General features: G+C 37.0%; 1 protein-coding gene across 5 annotated transcripts in view; it reads right to left on the reverse strand.

Moving 5' to 3' along the window:
- Positions 1-12,553, reverse strand: part of CNIH3 (cornichon family AMPA receptor auxiliary protein 3) — a 43,860-nt gene that overhangs the window by 7,699 nt on the left and 23,608 nt on the right. For all 5 annotated transcript variants that reach the window (XM_090134994.1, XM_031596433.2, XM_090134991.1 and 2 more), the window contains exons 2-3: positions 11,028-11,096; positions 9,816-9,863 (exon numbers count right to left, since the gene is read on the reverse strand). In XM_090134994.1, the coding sequence (XP_089991120.1) occupies positions 9,816-9,863; positions 11,028-11,096 (117 nt within the window). The remainder of the gene's footprint in view (positions 1-9,815; positions 9,864-11,027; positions 11,097-12,553) is intronic.

Here is a 12,553-nt window from a genome sequence, read left to right on the forward strand (position 1 = left end):
GAAGTGTAGCATAAGCAAGTGAAAAAGAGAAAGGACAAGCACACAAAAAAAAACTGCAGCAGCATTTCAATTTATTCAAAGTCACGTAATTCAAACTGCTACAAGCATTCAGCAGTTTGCTATGTCGTATATAACTAGCTGAAAAGAAAATGGCTGGAAAATAGATTTCTGATCATCTAAAGAACACTTGCAGTTGAACCTAACAAATTCAAATCTATATATTTTATCAGGGGACAGCAACGTTGCATGCACACAATACTCACTGTTACGGATCAAATGCACAGCACAAATAAAAAAGGATTTAACAGCTGTGCTTTCAGCTCTCCCCTTTTCTGGACCACAATGACATGAAGCAGAGCAAAACACACGTTTGGGAAGGAAATGTCCTTAATTTTAATGCTCTACTGGAATCTGTTTAAACAGAACAGAATTCAATCCACAGCACAAACAGCAGACAGGGAAACGAGTAACACAAAGAACCTGATTACCATACTCACAAAGCACTCCATATCCCTCTGCAACACAATACAGAAAATCAGGTATTCTAATAGTGGATCTCCACTCTCTTTCCATTTCGGGTACTGAACACACCTCTATTTAGGCCCATCATTTTAATACTCATCGTCTCATTTCTATCTTCTGTGACATAGAGGTAATTATATTTTAAGTCTAACATTCTAATGGAGCCAGTTTATGACTGGCATATTTAAACTTTGTCATATTACAAATAATAACTTCAACAACAGTGGCAGAGGAAGATCACATCTTTATGGGTCATTTATCAAGAATATCAATAAGATTTCTGTTCTGCAGAGCCTACAAGAGGTCATAAAATAATAATATTAATAAAAAGCTTCTCCACTGAGCACAGCCTGCAGGGCATCAGCACTGTTCAAAAAGCACCTCATCCTTGGGTGGTACCTCATTAAGGCAGCAGTGCTGTGATCTGAGAAGTGATGATATCTTCATAACCTTTTTTATTTATTTATTTTCTAAATGTTAATTCAGAACCAGTAACAGAAGCTGAGTTTGCATCCCTGGAGCACGAACATCTAATTTTCCTCCACACTAATATGGAATAGGGTAACAAATACCCTCTTGCCCTACTTCTCTATTGTGTTTCAGACATAACCAGAGATGAGCAGAACTGGTAAAGGTGATCCCTGTCCTGCTATTCTAAAAAGTTTTTGGAAACTTCAGCATCTGAACGCAAGGTAGAACATTTAACTCCCACCAGAAACCATTCCCATTCATACAACAGATACAATGTGAAATAATTCCACTCTATTTTTAGGGATTGTGTTGTTTTTTGTAATTGCACAGAGGCTGTGTATGATCCAATCCTGACTGAAATCCACAATGAAAATTCTGCTAAACATAACAGCAACATTTGATTTAACCCCAGTTCCTTTAGTTTCATTAAAATGCAAATATATATTTTATTGCATACCAAATTAAAGCAAATACAGTCCATTAGCAAGTCAAATTTTGCCAATATCTTCAACACAGCTCTGAGGAGCAGATGCATAAATTACATTACCCCAAGCAACTGAGAATTCTCATCTCAGGAGCGCATTAGAGACAACAGTTATTCATACATATATTTTTTGCTGCATCTCCAGGCTTATTCACTGCTTCTTGCAGTGCTCTGAGAACAAGGCCGTATCCTCCAGAACAGTACTGGAGGCAAGCTGAATTGTAATGCAGAAGGTTGTCTTACAGGGTGATACTTTGCCATTTTGATTATTGAATAAACATTTAAAAGATGACATTAACAGCAAAATACAGTTGGTTAAACTGATATAGCTTTATATGTAAATATTTTTATGAGTAATAATATTATTTATAATAAATAATAAACATGTATGATCTCCCTTCTCTCAATTTCCATCAAGCATTGTACTGGCAAATCTTCTTTCCTCCCTGGAGTTAAAAATGGGGTAAAGACCAAACTGTGACTGACTCACAAACTTGAACATTTTAGGTTTGCAATAATTTCACAGCTTTTCTTATCTTTCACTGCTGCTTCAAACACCTGTGCAGACACAGCAAGATACAGCTTTCCATGAAGCAAACAGATGTCCTTAGGTAATAATTCCTAAAAATAACAATTATTATGTTCTAACTTTTGAAAATGCTGAACTCAGGAACTTGTGAATTCGACTAAAAATAGCAGTGGCACAATGCACATAATAAAAGTGCATAAAACAAACGAATGTTAGCAGTGAGTGGATTGCCTGACAGAAATTCTATACTTCCTCTAAGTTCTTAAGTGCTATACATTCTCCTTTCCCAATTATCACTCTGTATTCTAATCCTTTAAGATGCCATAATAAGCACATTAACCAAGGCTGCAGCAAATAAGTTTAGCTTATTCATCAGCCTACCTGAGAAAACACAAACAAAAAGCACAAATTTCAGCAGTGGTATTGTATGTTGACTGGTCTTCATAGAATAGAAAAAACAACCCAGAGGACAATTGTTTGATCTATAATCAAATAGACAGAATCTATTATCTCAGACAGGAACAAGTGACATCCTTTAGTGCTTTAAGTTTTCATAACTTCCTATCTCTGGTGGTTCCTTTAGAGTAACAGCCTGTTACTGTTTCCAAAATTAATTGAGAGAAAGTGCAACATGAATCTGTTGAGTTAACGGGAGTTTTCATTTAAATCAATGAGTTTTTTAGACTAAAGTCAACTTCTGAAAGAAATATTTATTGAAGGAAACTTGCCCTACAACATTTGTTGCACAGATATGGAGTCTGATTTACTATAACTCTGAGCAAAGACATCTGAAAGGAGGAAGATAATCCAGACGCACTATTACAAAATTGCCTGGGAAACCTTTTGATTTAGTTCTAGTACACATTTGTGCAGTGTTTTCTAAATTTGGTGGGTTTTCTTATTCCTCAAGATTTTAAGAAAAGATTAACATAAGCACATCTCCTTTGATTCAAAGAGAAATTAGAAATTTGCTTCACATATTCAGCAGATTATAAGAAGGTTGAGAACAGGTAATTAGAAATTGATTGAACAGAACCCAAAAGGCAGGATGCCTTACTGTTATTTACATTCAACTCTGATTTCTGCAGTCATTTTTTCGACATGTAATGCAATCTTCATTTGGGCCTGCTTTTAAATTCATTTTCAGACTTGGGAAATGTGTTTTGCTTTAAATCATAAGAGAGTACTGATGCTGTTCTAGGGCACAGGACTGTAAGAGAAACCCTCTTCAGGTCCCTTCAAATCTTTTTTTTTTTTTAATAATTATTACGTGGTATATACAAGTAAACCTCAAACCAAACAGTCTAGTAAAACAGAGAAAAGAAAGACCAAAAGACTGAGAATACCTTTAAGTAACTACAAGTCTAAGCACAGAGTTTCTATAAGCACATCAATTCCTTACTTGGAAATGAAGATAATCAGAAAACACAATTACTGAAAGGGAGTTATATGCAAAGAAATGACAAAAGGGATTGTGGTCAGTACTTCTATTGCAAAAGCAATTCCTTTTGAGTAATTATGAAACTGAGATATTCACAATAAAATAAAAAGTATGAGGAGATGCCCTGTCTCTAGCCAAGCAATACTTACGACACTGTCTTTGCATAAAGTAAAAGCACTGCCAGCTGTCTGGTCCCAATTCTATCATCATTTTTGCAAAATAACTACTGTAGTGTCAATAACAGATCCCGCATTTAAACTTCTAAAGAAAGCAAGATTACTGAACTCTTCCATATTCATGTATCAGGTCAGTTAATAGAAGGTTTAAACCTTAATAAAACTAGAGATGAAATGGAGATAGATCAAAAGGCATCCTTGCTTCTTGGAAACATGAACCACTCACCTCCCTCTGTGAGTCCTCTCTCAGTAGTGTCCAAACCCAAAGGGAAGAAAAGGATGATTTTCTGATGAGTAAAATATTATTAGCACAAGTGAAGTGCTACAAAGGCACCTGTTGAATTGTCTAATTAAAATCTGTATTTCTCTCCCTTGTTTTATTCGGTTTAACCTTTATGGTCTCTTTTGAATTTCACCAAGAACTCCCACAGAAATGTATACAAATTTGGCTGTAACTGCCAACAATACAATACGGAGTTTTTATCCAAATGGTGCTTAAATTAGGAGAACTTCAAATCCAAAACTATGTCCAGGGCCTATTCTACACAGCTTTATGTTTGAGTATCAACAATATTCTCATCTCAGAGCAATAAACAGACTTTGTTCCATGCTGTCAGTGTGAAAGAGAGACTCTGAAAGCACCCACAGAGGACTATCACATCTGGTTTTGTTGCTGCCTGACCTCAGAGACAAATGGTAAGCACAAATGTCAAACGTGAGGTCAAACCCTTCCTAAATCCAGAGATGTTCAGAAAGTTTTCTGATATAAACCAACTCTGTTTTGAACTATGTTTTTTCAAGTGAGATTATTAAAATAATTTTTAAAAATATGTAATATTTACTTATCTTTTCTGATAGGCAGCAATGCCTGCAATCTTCTATATTACACTCAGTCACAGAGAGACAAAGTTTTGAGGAAATACTGCAGGTATGCAGGTAGACTTTCTACACACACAATTCTACATTCATTCTTCAGAAGCTATCCACACCATCTCTTGATTAAGGTTTATGCTCTCAGGCACTTGGTAGGAAGAATCTCCTGAAAGATTTCCTACTGCCCAGATGATTAATCAAACTCAGCAGTTCCACTGTACTGAGGTTGTATGAAAAGAGACAGCTTTAGATACATCAAGAAATACAATATGCATTGAGAAGCCAGTAACAATGATGAACTCCTCAGTCTCTAATGAGTGGACAAAGTTCAGGTGCTCCATCACTGCAACCTTCACTGTTAATGGAGAAAGTGTCACATGGTGCCATTTTCTGTTCCCTTTGTGATCTTTGTTACAGCAGCAATTTATCAGAACTCTGGACAGACAGGCCTTTTTGTCCAGTGAGCAGCATGCCACTGCTATTTCCACATTCCAAAAATACCTTGTGACTAGATAATTCTGTTTTCCTCTCAGATAGCACAAGCACACGGACTTGAAAGATGACATGCTCACTGCTGGACAGGAGGTGCTGCATACGCATAATGCCACAACCTGGTGTGAATCAGCCCTGCAAAGACAGTGCAAGTATCTTTGGTTGAAGTGACTTAACTCTCTAACGTGGCTGTGATGAACTGCTTTTCATGATTTTTTTTCTTTCAAATCTAGCTAACTGAGAAATGAACACATCTTTTCTGAAGTTTTAAGTAGTATACAGTACAATAAAAGGCAAAGTTGCTCCTGTTTGCAACACATTTATTTTGCATCAAACTGGCCTACTGCTGTAGTCTCAGCCAGTGCAATTTTTCAAATCTGTAGAAAGTATGATTCTTCTTATACACAGATGGTTACACATCACTTAAAAAAAATTCCACCAAAATTGCTAAATTGACTTATATAGCCTTACATTAAGCACTTTAATGAACCGTGCAATAGGCTTAGAGACATACCCTGCTAATAACTATCAGCCTGACAACTAGCTAGAAGAATGTCAAATATCTATAAATCCTTAAATCCGTGATGAAGCAATGAACTGATACATCCAGAAATGCATGCTATAAATATAACACATTATCCCCAACTTGTCAGTGGCCATGAGGCAGAACAATGGAAGAAGTCATCAGTACAATAACAAACAAATCATAGAATCATTAAGGTTGGAAAATACACTAAGATCATCAAGTCCAACCACCAACCCATCTCTACCACGCCTTTCAGTTTCATCTCTACCTTTTCCTCTGTGCCACATCTCCACAGTTCTTGAACACCTGCAGGGTGACCCCCCACCTCCCTGGGCAGCCTGTACCAGTACATCACCACTCTTTCTGAGAAGAAATTTTCCTAATACCCAGCCTGAACCTCCTCATATGCAACTTGAGGTCATTTCCTCTGGTCCTATCACTGTTACCTAGGTGAAGATCCTGGTCTCCACCTCATCACAACCTCTTTTCAGGCAGCTTTAGAGCACGATACGGTCCCTCCTGAGCCTTCTCTTCTCCAGTTTGAACAATCCCAGTTCCCTCAATTAAACCCCATCAGACTTGTGCTCCAGACACTTCACCAACTTGGGCACGCTCCAAAGATTTCTGCAGTTAGATTTCTTGCTGAATTTGCTGTCCAATCACCCCTTGCCAAAATAAGCAATCAAACAAACAAACAAAATCAAACCAAATAAAATGAAGATAAAGGACTGAGCTCTATAAAATCTGTGTTTGCAGTTTCATGGATTTCATGCTTAATTTAACTTAGCTAAAATGCTTCCACTGTAGCAGGAAAATGAATAAAAGTCTTATACCTAATTTCCCTCACAAGTATTGCCAGTTTCATCATTCAGAAATCACTCTTCAGATTAATGGGGTTTAAAAACAAATACTGGCTAAAAATTTGAGGAAGGTCATTTACACTGTTCAGCAGTGTCTGGCACGAGCAAACTCAAGTCTGAAATACATTCACTGAGAATAAAGCAAGCTTAATCAACTCTACTCATTAGTAAAGATTTATCTGCTTAAATCAAATATTAAGATGCTGTTGCTTATAAGTATAACCCTAATCACAAGTTAATTTAAATTTCCCTAAAGGTAAAGCAATGACTTTACAACAGTTGATTAATGAAAGAGACCATGTTCTAATGTAGGAAATAATTGTCCTTAGAGCTAAAATAAGTAATTACAAGAGAAATCAACCATGTAGTTAGATCATTTGAAATACACCTGCAATTATAATTATACAATAATGCTGCCTTCATTAATCAAATATGTTTTAATAACCTCACAAAATACTGGAATGGTTTTATACTGAAGGAAGGGAGATTTAGATTAGCTGTCAGGGAGAAGTTTTTCATGGAAGGGGTGGTGAGATGCTGGCACAGGCTGCCCAGAGAGGTTGTGGATGCCCCAGCCCTGGACTTATTCAAGGCCAGGTTGGATGGGGCCCTGGACAATCTGAGGTAGTACTAGATCAAGTGGCTGACAGCCATGCCTGCAGCAGGGGGAACAGAACTAAATGATCTTTGAGGTTTCTTCTAACCCAAATCATTCTATTATTCAATGATTTAATCACAAAAATCATGGTGTAGTTACATGGCATGCCCCCATTATCTCATTAGCAGCACTAATGAACCCAAAAATCCTGTAGGGATAGTTATACTCAATGATTTTGAACGTATTTTCCAACTTGAAGAATTGTATGATTTTGTACTGCTAATGGTACTACTTCCACCAAGCCAACAAAGACCATTCACAACTAGTTGGTGCATCTCTACACAGCATTGTAATGCATCATGTAATCATATCCTTGGAGAAACAAAGGCAATTTATTTAAAAAAGAGAAAAAAAGAAAAACATAGATAGAGAATTCACAGCATTCAGCAATACCAGTATATATCCTGTGTGAACAACGTAACACTTGCATGACACAACAATGTCTGGACAATTAAATATTCTACAATTTACATCACACAATCGCATCAACACAAATCAATAGTTAAAGCCTTCCAAACACATAACTGAATGAAATGAGGTATCTGCATTCTCCTCACTTTGTGCTGGCTTCAGAAAGGAAGTCCTTCCTATCCCACACTTCGGAACAGAAGAGATGTAACCATGGCTCTGCAAGGTTCATAGCTTTTTTACACAAAATCTTTCTCCAGTGACTGGGAAACATGGACAGACCTAATTCTAGCACCATAAAAGCATGGATGCATCTCTACATGTGTGTATACATGCCAGCACCATATAAACCTTCTTCACATGCTCCCTAAGTTTTTGCTGTGATATAAAAACATTTTCCCCAAAGCAAATGTCTGAAAATGTCTGGCTGCTGAAGGATTCCATCCTTCATACCATTTTGGAATGTACAGCTAAATTATAACATCTGATGACATATCATGTACCTGGTTTGTTAATAATCTTCTCCAAGTATTCTGGAGATTAAACTGAAAATCCATCCTTAAAAACATTCTGCTCATTAGAACCATTCATATAGCATAGTATATGCCTACTCAATCGTTTCCAAAAAACAGGCTACAATGAAACAACAGTTTTACACTCTGCCTATCATCTCTTGAAAACAGATTTACAATAGATCTTTGTCATTAAGTTCTAATGTCATAAATAGTAATATGGCACTATATTCAAAGCCATTTGAAATAATTTTCTGACTTAATGACACTGGGAAATGGATATGTTGCTGCTTCGTAGAAGGAGAAACAGACCTACAGCCTCACAAAGTCATAATGATGGATATATTTAGTGCTTGCTGATAGCATTCTCACTGCTGTTTTCCTGTATCTATACAACTGATACTTCACTGTTTTTGCCAGAATTTTTCTCCAGCCGTGAATCCTTTCTGCTACACAGACTAAAGCTATTTTTAGTGACTCAGTTTTAACGACTCTGTAGTTAGTCCACCTTCTTCTTGCATATCATCTCTCAATTAAAACAAGTGCATCCCTAAAGAACTCTGAATAGGTTGAATTAACAAAATGTTTAAGTGAAGCAGAAGCAAGCCAATCCCCTATGAATACAGAGTCTGTAATTAGCCAAAATGCTCAATCTTGCTGTTCACATGAAGACTGAGGCTCAATAAAAATTAAACACTCATGAAGACCAAGCACTCTTATGGGGCTTACATATATATTAATACATTATCACTCACCAGTTGCTTTATGTTTTATTTTTCTTAAACTGGGACAGAACTTGAAAATGGCTTGGTGCCAATTTGACAGAAATGGAAAGCTACTGGTGGTAAGTATTGTTTCTTCTTGTCACAGCCCTACTGCCTTACCCTTGCTAAGTAAATACTTGAGTGTGGCTCTTATAAACCACATGCTCATAAACGTGACAAGCAGGAATGACTCAAGTTCTCTCTGACCTGAGAATGACAATTCATAGATTGAGTGTGGTCACAGTTAGATCTCTGGATCATCCCAAGCAAATAAACCTTAGCACTGGTTTTCCCCATACCTCTAAGGATGAGGCCATCAGCTTATTAAAAAAAACTCCTCGATTTAATTCTTACTTTGATTAGGGGATGCAGTCAGTGGTCCATATTTCAAGTGTTATCATTTTTAAGCAAAAATACTGAATAATTTAAGTGGCTCCATTACTATCTCGGTGAATTTATAGAAACTTGAATATAGGGAGTAAAGTGTTTAAGAACAATGATTATTTTGAGTTTATTAGTACAAGGTCAGGAGAACAATGAATGTTTATGAAAGACTCTTTCAAGTTACAGAGGAAAGGTGCAACCTATGACCATATCAATCCTACAGTTTATGAACTCATTCAGTTTCCTCAGAAACTGAGGCATCAGTATCTGCTTGGCTGAGTTAAAATAAATGCCGTATCAACTTTTCTATTCAATCAATTCAAAAACTTAATTATTAAATATATAGCTAATAAAATGTTTAATTCATCAAACAGCAAGCCCTAATCAAAAACTGTATTACAACACTATGATCAGATGATAGCACTATTAACATCTCAAGCTGCAACTGCAAAATGATCCACTACCTTCCAAAAGCACATTCCAAAATGAATGGGCAGATGTTCTGAAATTTCTTATCCAGAAATCCTCTACTTATGTTAACTTTATGTAATTTGTCTCCATCTATTCTTACAAGGTCATCATGAATTTTACTTCTGTAGAACTCAGCCTTTCAGTAGAGAGTGAGGATCATTAAAAAAAGAAAATGAAGGCAGATTATCACTCAGTGGCTTTAATTCTCATCCAATTAATAAATCTTGGGCTAGTTTATGCTCACCTTTCGCAGGAGGAAGCAAATACGTTCAATATTTCTCAGCCGCTCTCTCTGTTAAGGAAAAGTAGGGAAAGAGGTGGAAGATTAGCTGGTGCTATAAATTAAAGATATTACCAGTATAGTGAGTCAAAATCATAATTACTGGCTGTAGAGATGTAACATTATTCATCTGAACCAACTGTATTCACTTCTGATGTACTGCCTGCAAGTCAAACAATCTGCTCATTTCCAAGTCCCAATGTTATTTTTTTCATCTGTTACTGAGTGTAGCAATAAAAACAGGGGTTTCAAGTCTGTGAGTCAGAAGCTCAAGTCAGTGTTTGTGATTCTAACCTTTGGTGCCAATCTACACCACAGAGACCTGGCCTTGCATTTTCAGGTACTCGATTTTGGCCTCAAGACATTTCTGAATGAGTAAAACAAATGCAAAGCTCACATGGTAGCTCTTCTGCTTTCCCTAATAGAGTACCTGAGCAACACGTGATATTAGAATTTAACTTCTGCAAAACCAGCATCTCTAGCAATTCCCAGTGACTTTATGGGGGCAAGTTCTGCTGTCAGTTATGGTGATACAAATCTGAGGCATGCTTAATTGGAATCAGCTAAATCACTTTGGATTACAGTTTTCACAGGAAAAAAAAAAAAAGCTTTCTGCTGCTGCTACAATCTGGGTTGCGTTTTGGATCATTAGGTAAAACTGAGTTTACAGTCTCATGGTGACATTTAAACTTTCACATAACAAATACAACAGAATGTGTTATTTACTCTTCAAGCACAGGAGAACAGTCCTGCTCTGGGACAAACACATCCAGGAAATGCACTTCTTATCAAACGCCCTCAAAGATTTTGACTGATTTTTACAGACAGTATTGGAAAAGGTCATCAAGCCATGCTGGAAAGCAGAGAAAGCAAATGTTTTTTAAAAGGAAAAATGGTACCACAGAATCAAAAGAAAGTTTTAGCATCACATTAGGTGTCTTTTAGGTTTCAAATTTCCAAATTATTTTCCTACCTCTTTCAGCAAATAGGAAAGCTATCAGGATAAAGAACCACCATCTGGTTTCCCAAGTCTAGTCCAACACATCAATTCACCAAACTAGAACTGACTTCACAACAGGCCCTGTGTTCCCCTCCACACTCATACTTCGACGTATGGCTCCGTGTATCTCCTCCTGTTTAGTAGCTGTTGCTTAGCACACCACTGGTTGTACTCACTGCGTGGGCTGGGTTGCACTGATCTATTGGGCTTTTGAAGTCCGTCCGTAGCTCATCAAAGGCGATTATCTGAAAAATATTTTTTTTTTCAAACGCTGTAACGAATGTTCAAATAAATGCTTCTTTTTCTATTAGCAGCTAGATAGAAGCATGGCCTCATTGCCTCCCTTTCTTCCACTTCCTGAGAAAATATGGGAACCTAGCTTCCTAATACACTCCTTTCAGATCTAATTCATTAAAATGAGATGTGGGGGTACTCCCACAGACGAAATCTGGAATCCATTAATCTTTCTGTCATACTGTAAAACCACATCTGCAGCTTTTCCAGCATGTTTTCCATGTTTCAGCCCTTAGATCAGCTAGACTTCATTCTCAAATGTTCAAAAGATGTTAAACTACTTTCCAAACAAATACATTTTTAGACCTGATGGAAAAAGTCACTAACTGCCTAATACACAGAGATGCATCAGATACAATGCACCAGGTTTAATGCATATACAACAGACTCTTCTTATCAGTTGTTGAACTTACTTCAGATATTAATTCTGAATTAGAGTTATCTTTATTATTATTAAGCCACTATTCATTATCAAGCACACTCTAAAGAAAAGCATGCCCTGCCTCAGTTGCAGCAGGTTTTGGAACACTTACCTCGACATCATTAATGGAGGGAAAGCTTTTGCACAGGTCCTTTAGTTTCATGCATCAGCTGATGGATCAGCTGGTAATTACTGCCTGCTTTTACAGCACAGCATAAAAGTGCCCATAAAATAATAATATGTGATAATGTTTTCTTGGAAATGAAACAGCTGTAATCGTCCTCAGCACGTTTCATTCAAAGATCTCAAAGAGTGTTCTTAATTTTATGGCTGTATTTTATTAATACCTCTGCTGACTACAATCGAGGAACAGAGGCTCCTTGTGACAGGCAACACAATAAAACAGTGATTCCTTTTTAGGCGATTTACAGCCCAGGAAAGTATTTGTATCTACTGAGGTGAGGTAGCAGTCAGGTAATTGGTATCTGATTGCACCAGTCGTTCCGTGACATGTTCAAACAGTAACTGAGGGGGGATCAGCACAGACCTGCTGTATAGTTAACGCACATTTATTTTACAGATATGACATGCAGCAACAAGAAGTCTGAAAATGAGCTGTCCATGACTACCATCACAATTTGCTGAGAGGTCTAAGGATAAAACCCAGTTACATCTAACCAGCACCCTAATGCTGCATTCATCATGCTGGAGCACATTTAAAATCAAAAGTGGGGCATTTTGTAGGAATTCTAGAGAATTCAATTTATTCCACTGTGACAAGTCAAAATGCCAGAATAAACCAAAAGAAATATAAAGCATGATTATAAGTGAAGCATTTCTCCCCATTAACGTAATAACTCTGTAAGTCAAGATTCAGATCAGCAACAAGATGTTTAGGTGAAAGTGCCATAACAGAGACTGTGAGAGGGTCATAATACAGCTGTGAGGAATAAGGCTCATTATAATTCTATACTTAATATTTCTTGA

The sequence above is a fragment of the Phasianus colchicus genome, chromosome 2 (assembly GCF_987193195.1).
Source record: "Phasianus colchicus chromosome 2, bPhaCol1.hap1.1, whole genome shotgun sequence".
In the NCBI taxonomy this organism is placed as follows: domain Eukaryota; kingdom Metazoa; phylum Chordata; class Aves; order Galliformes; family Phasianidae; genus Phasianus; species Phasianus colchicus.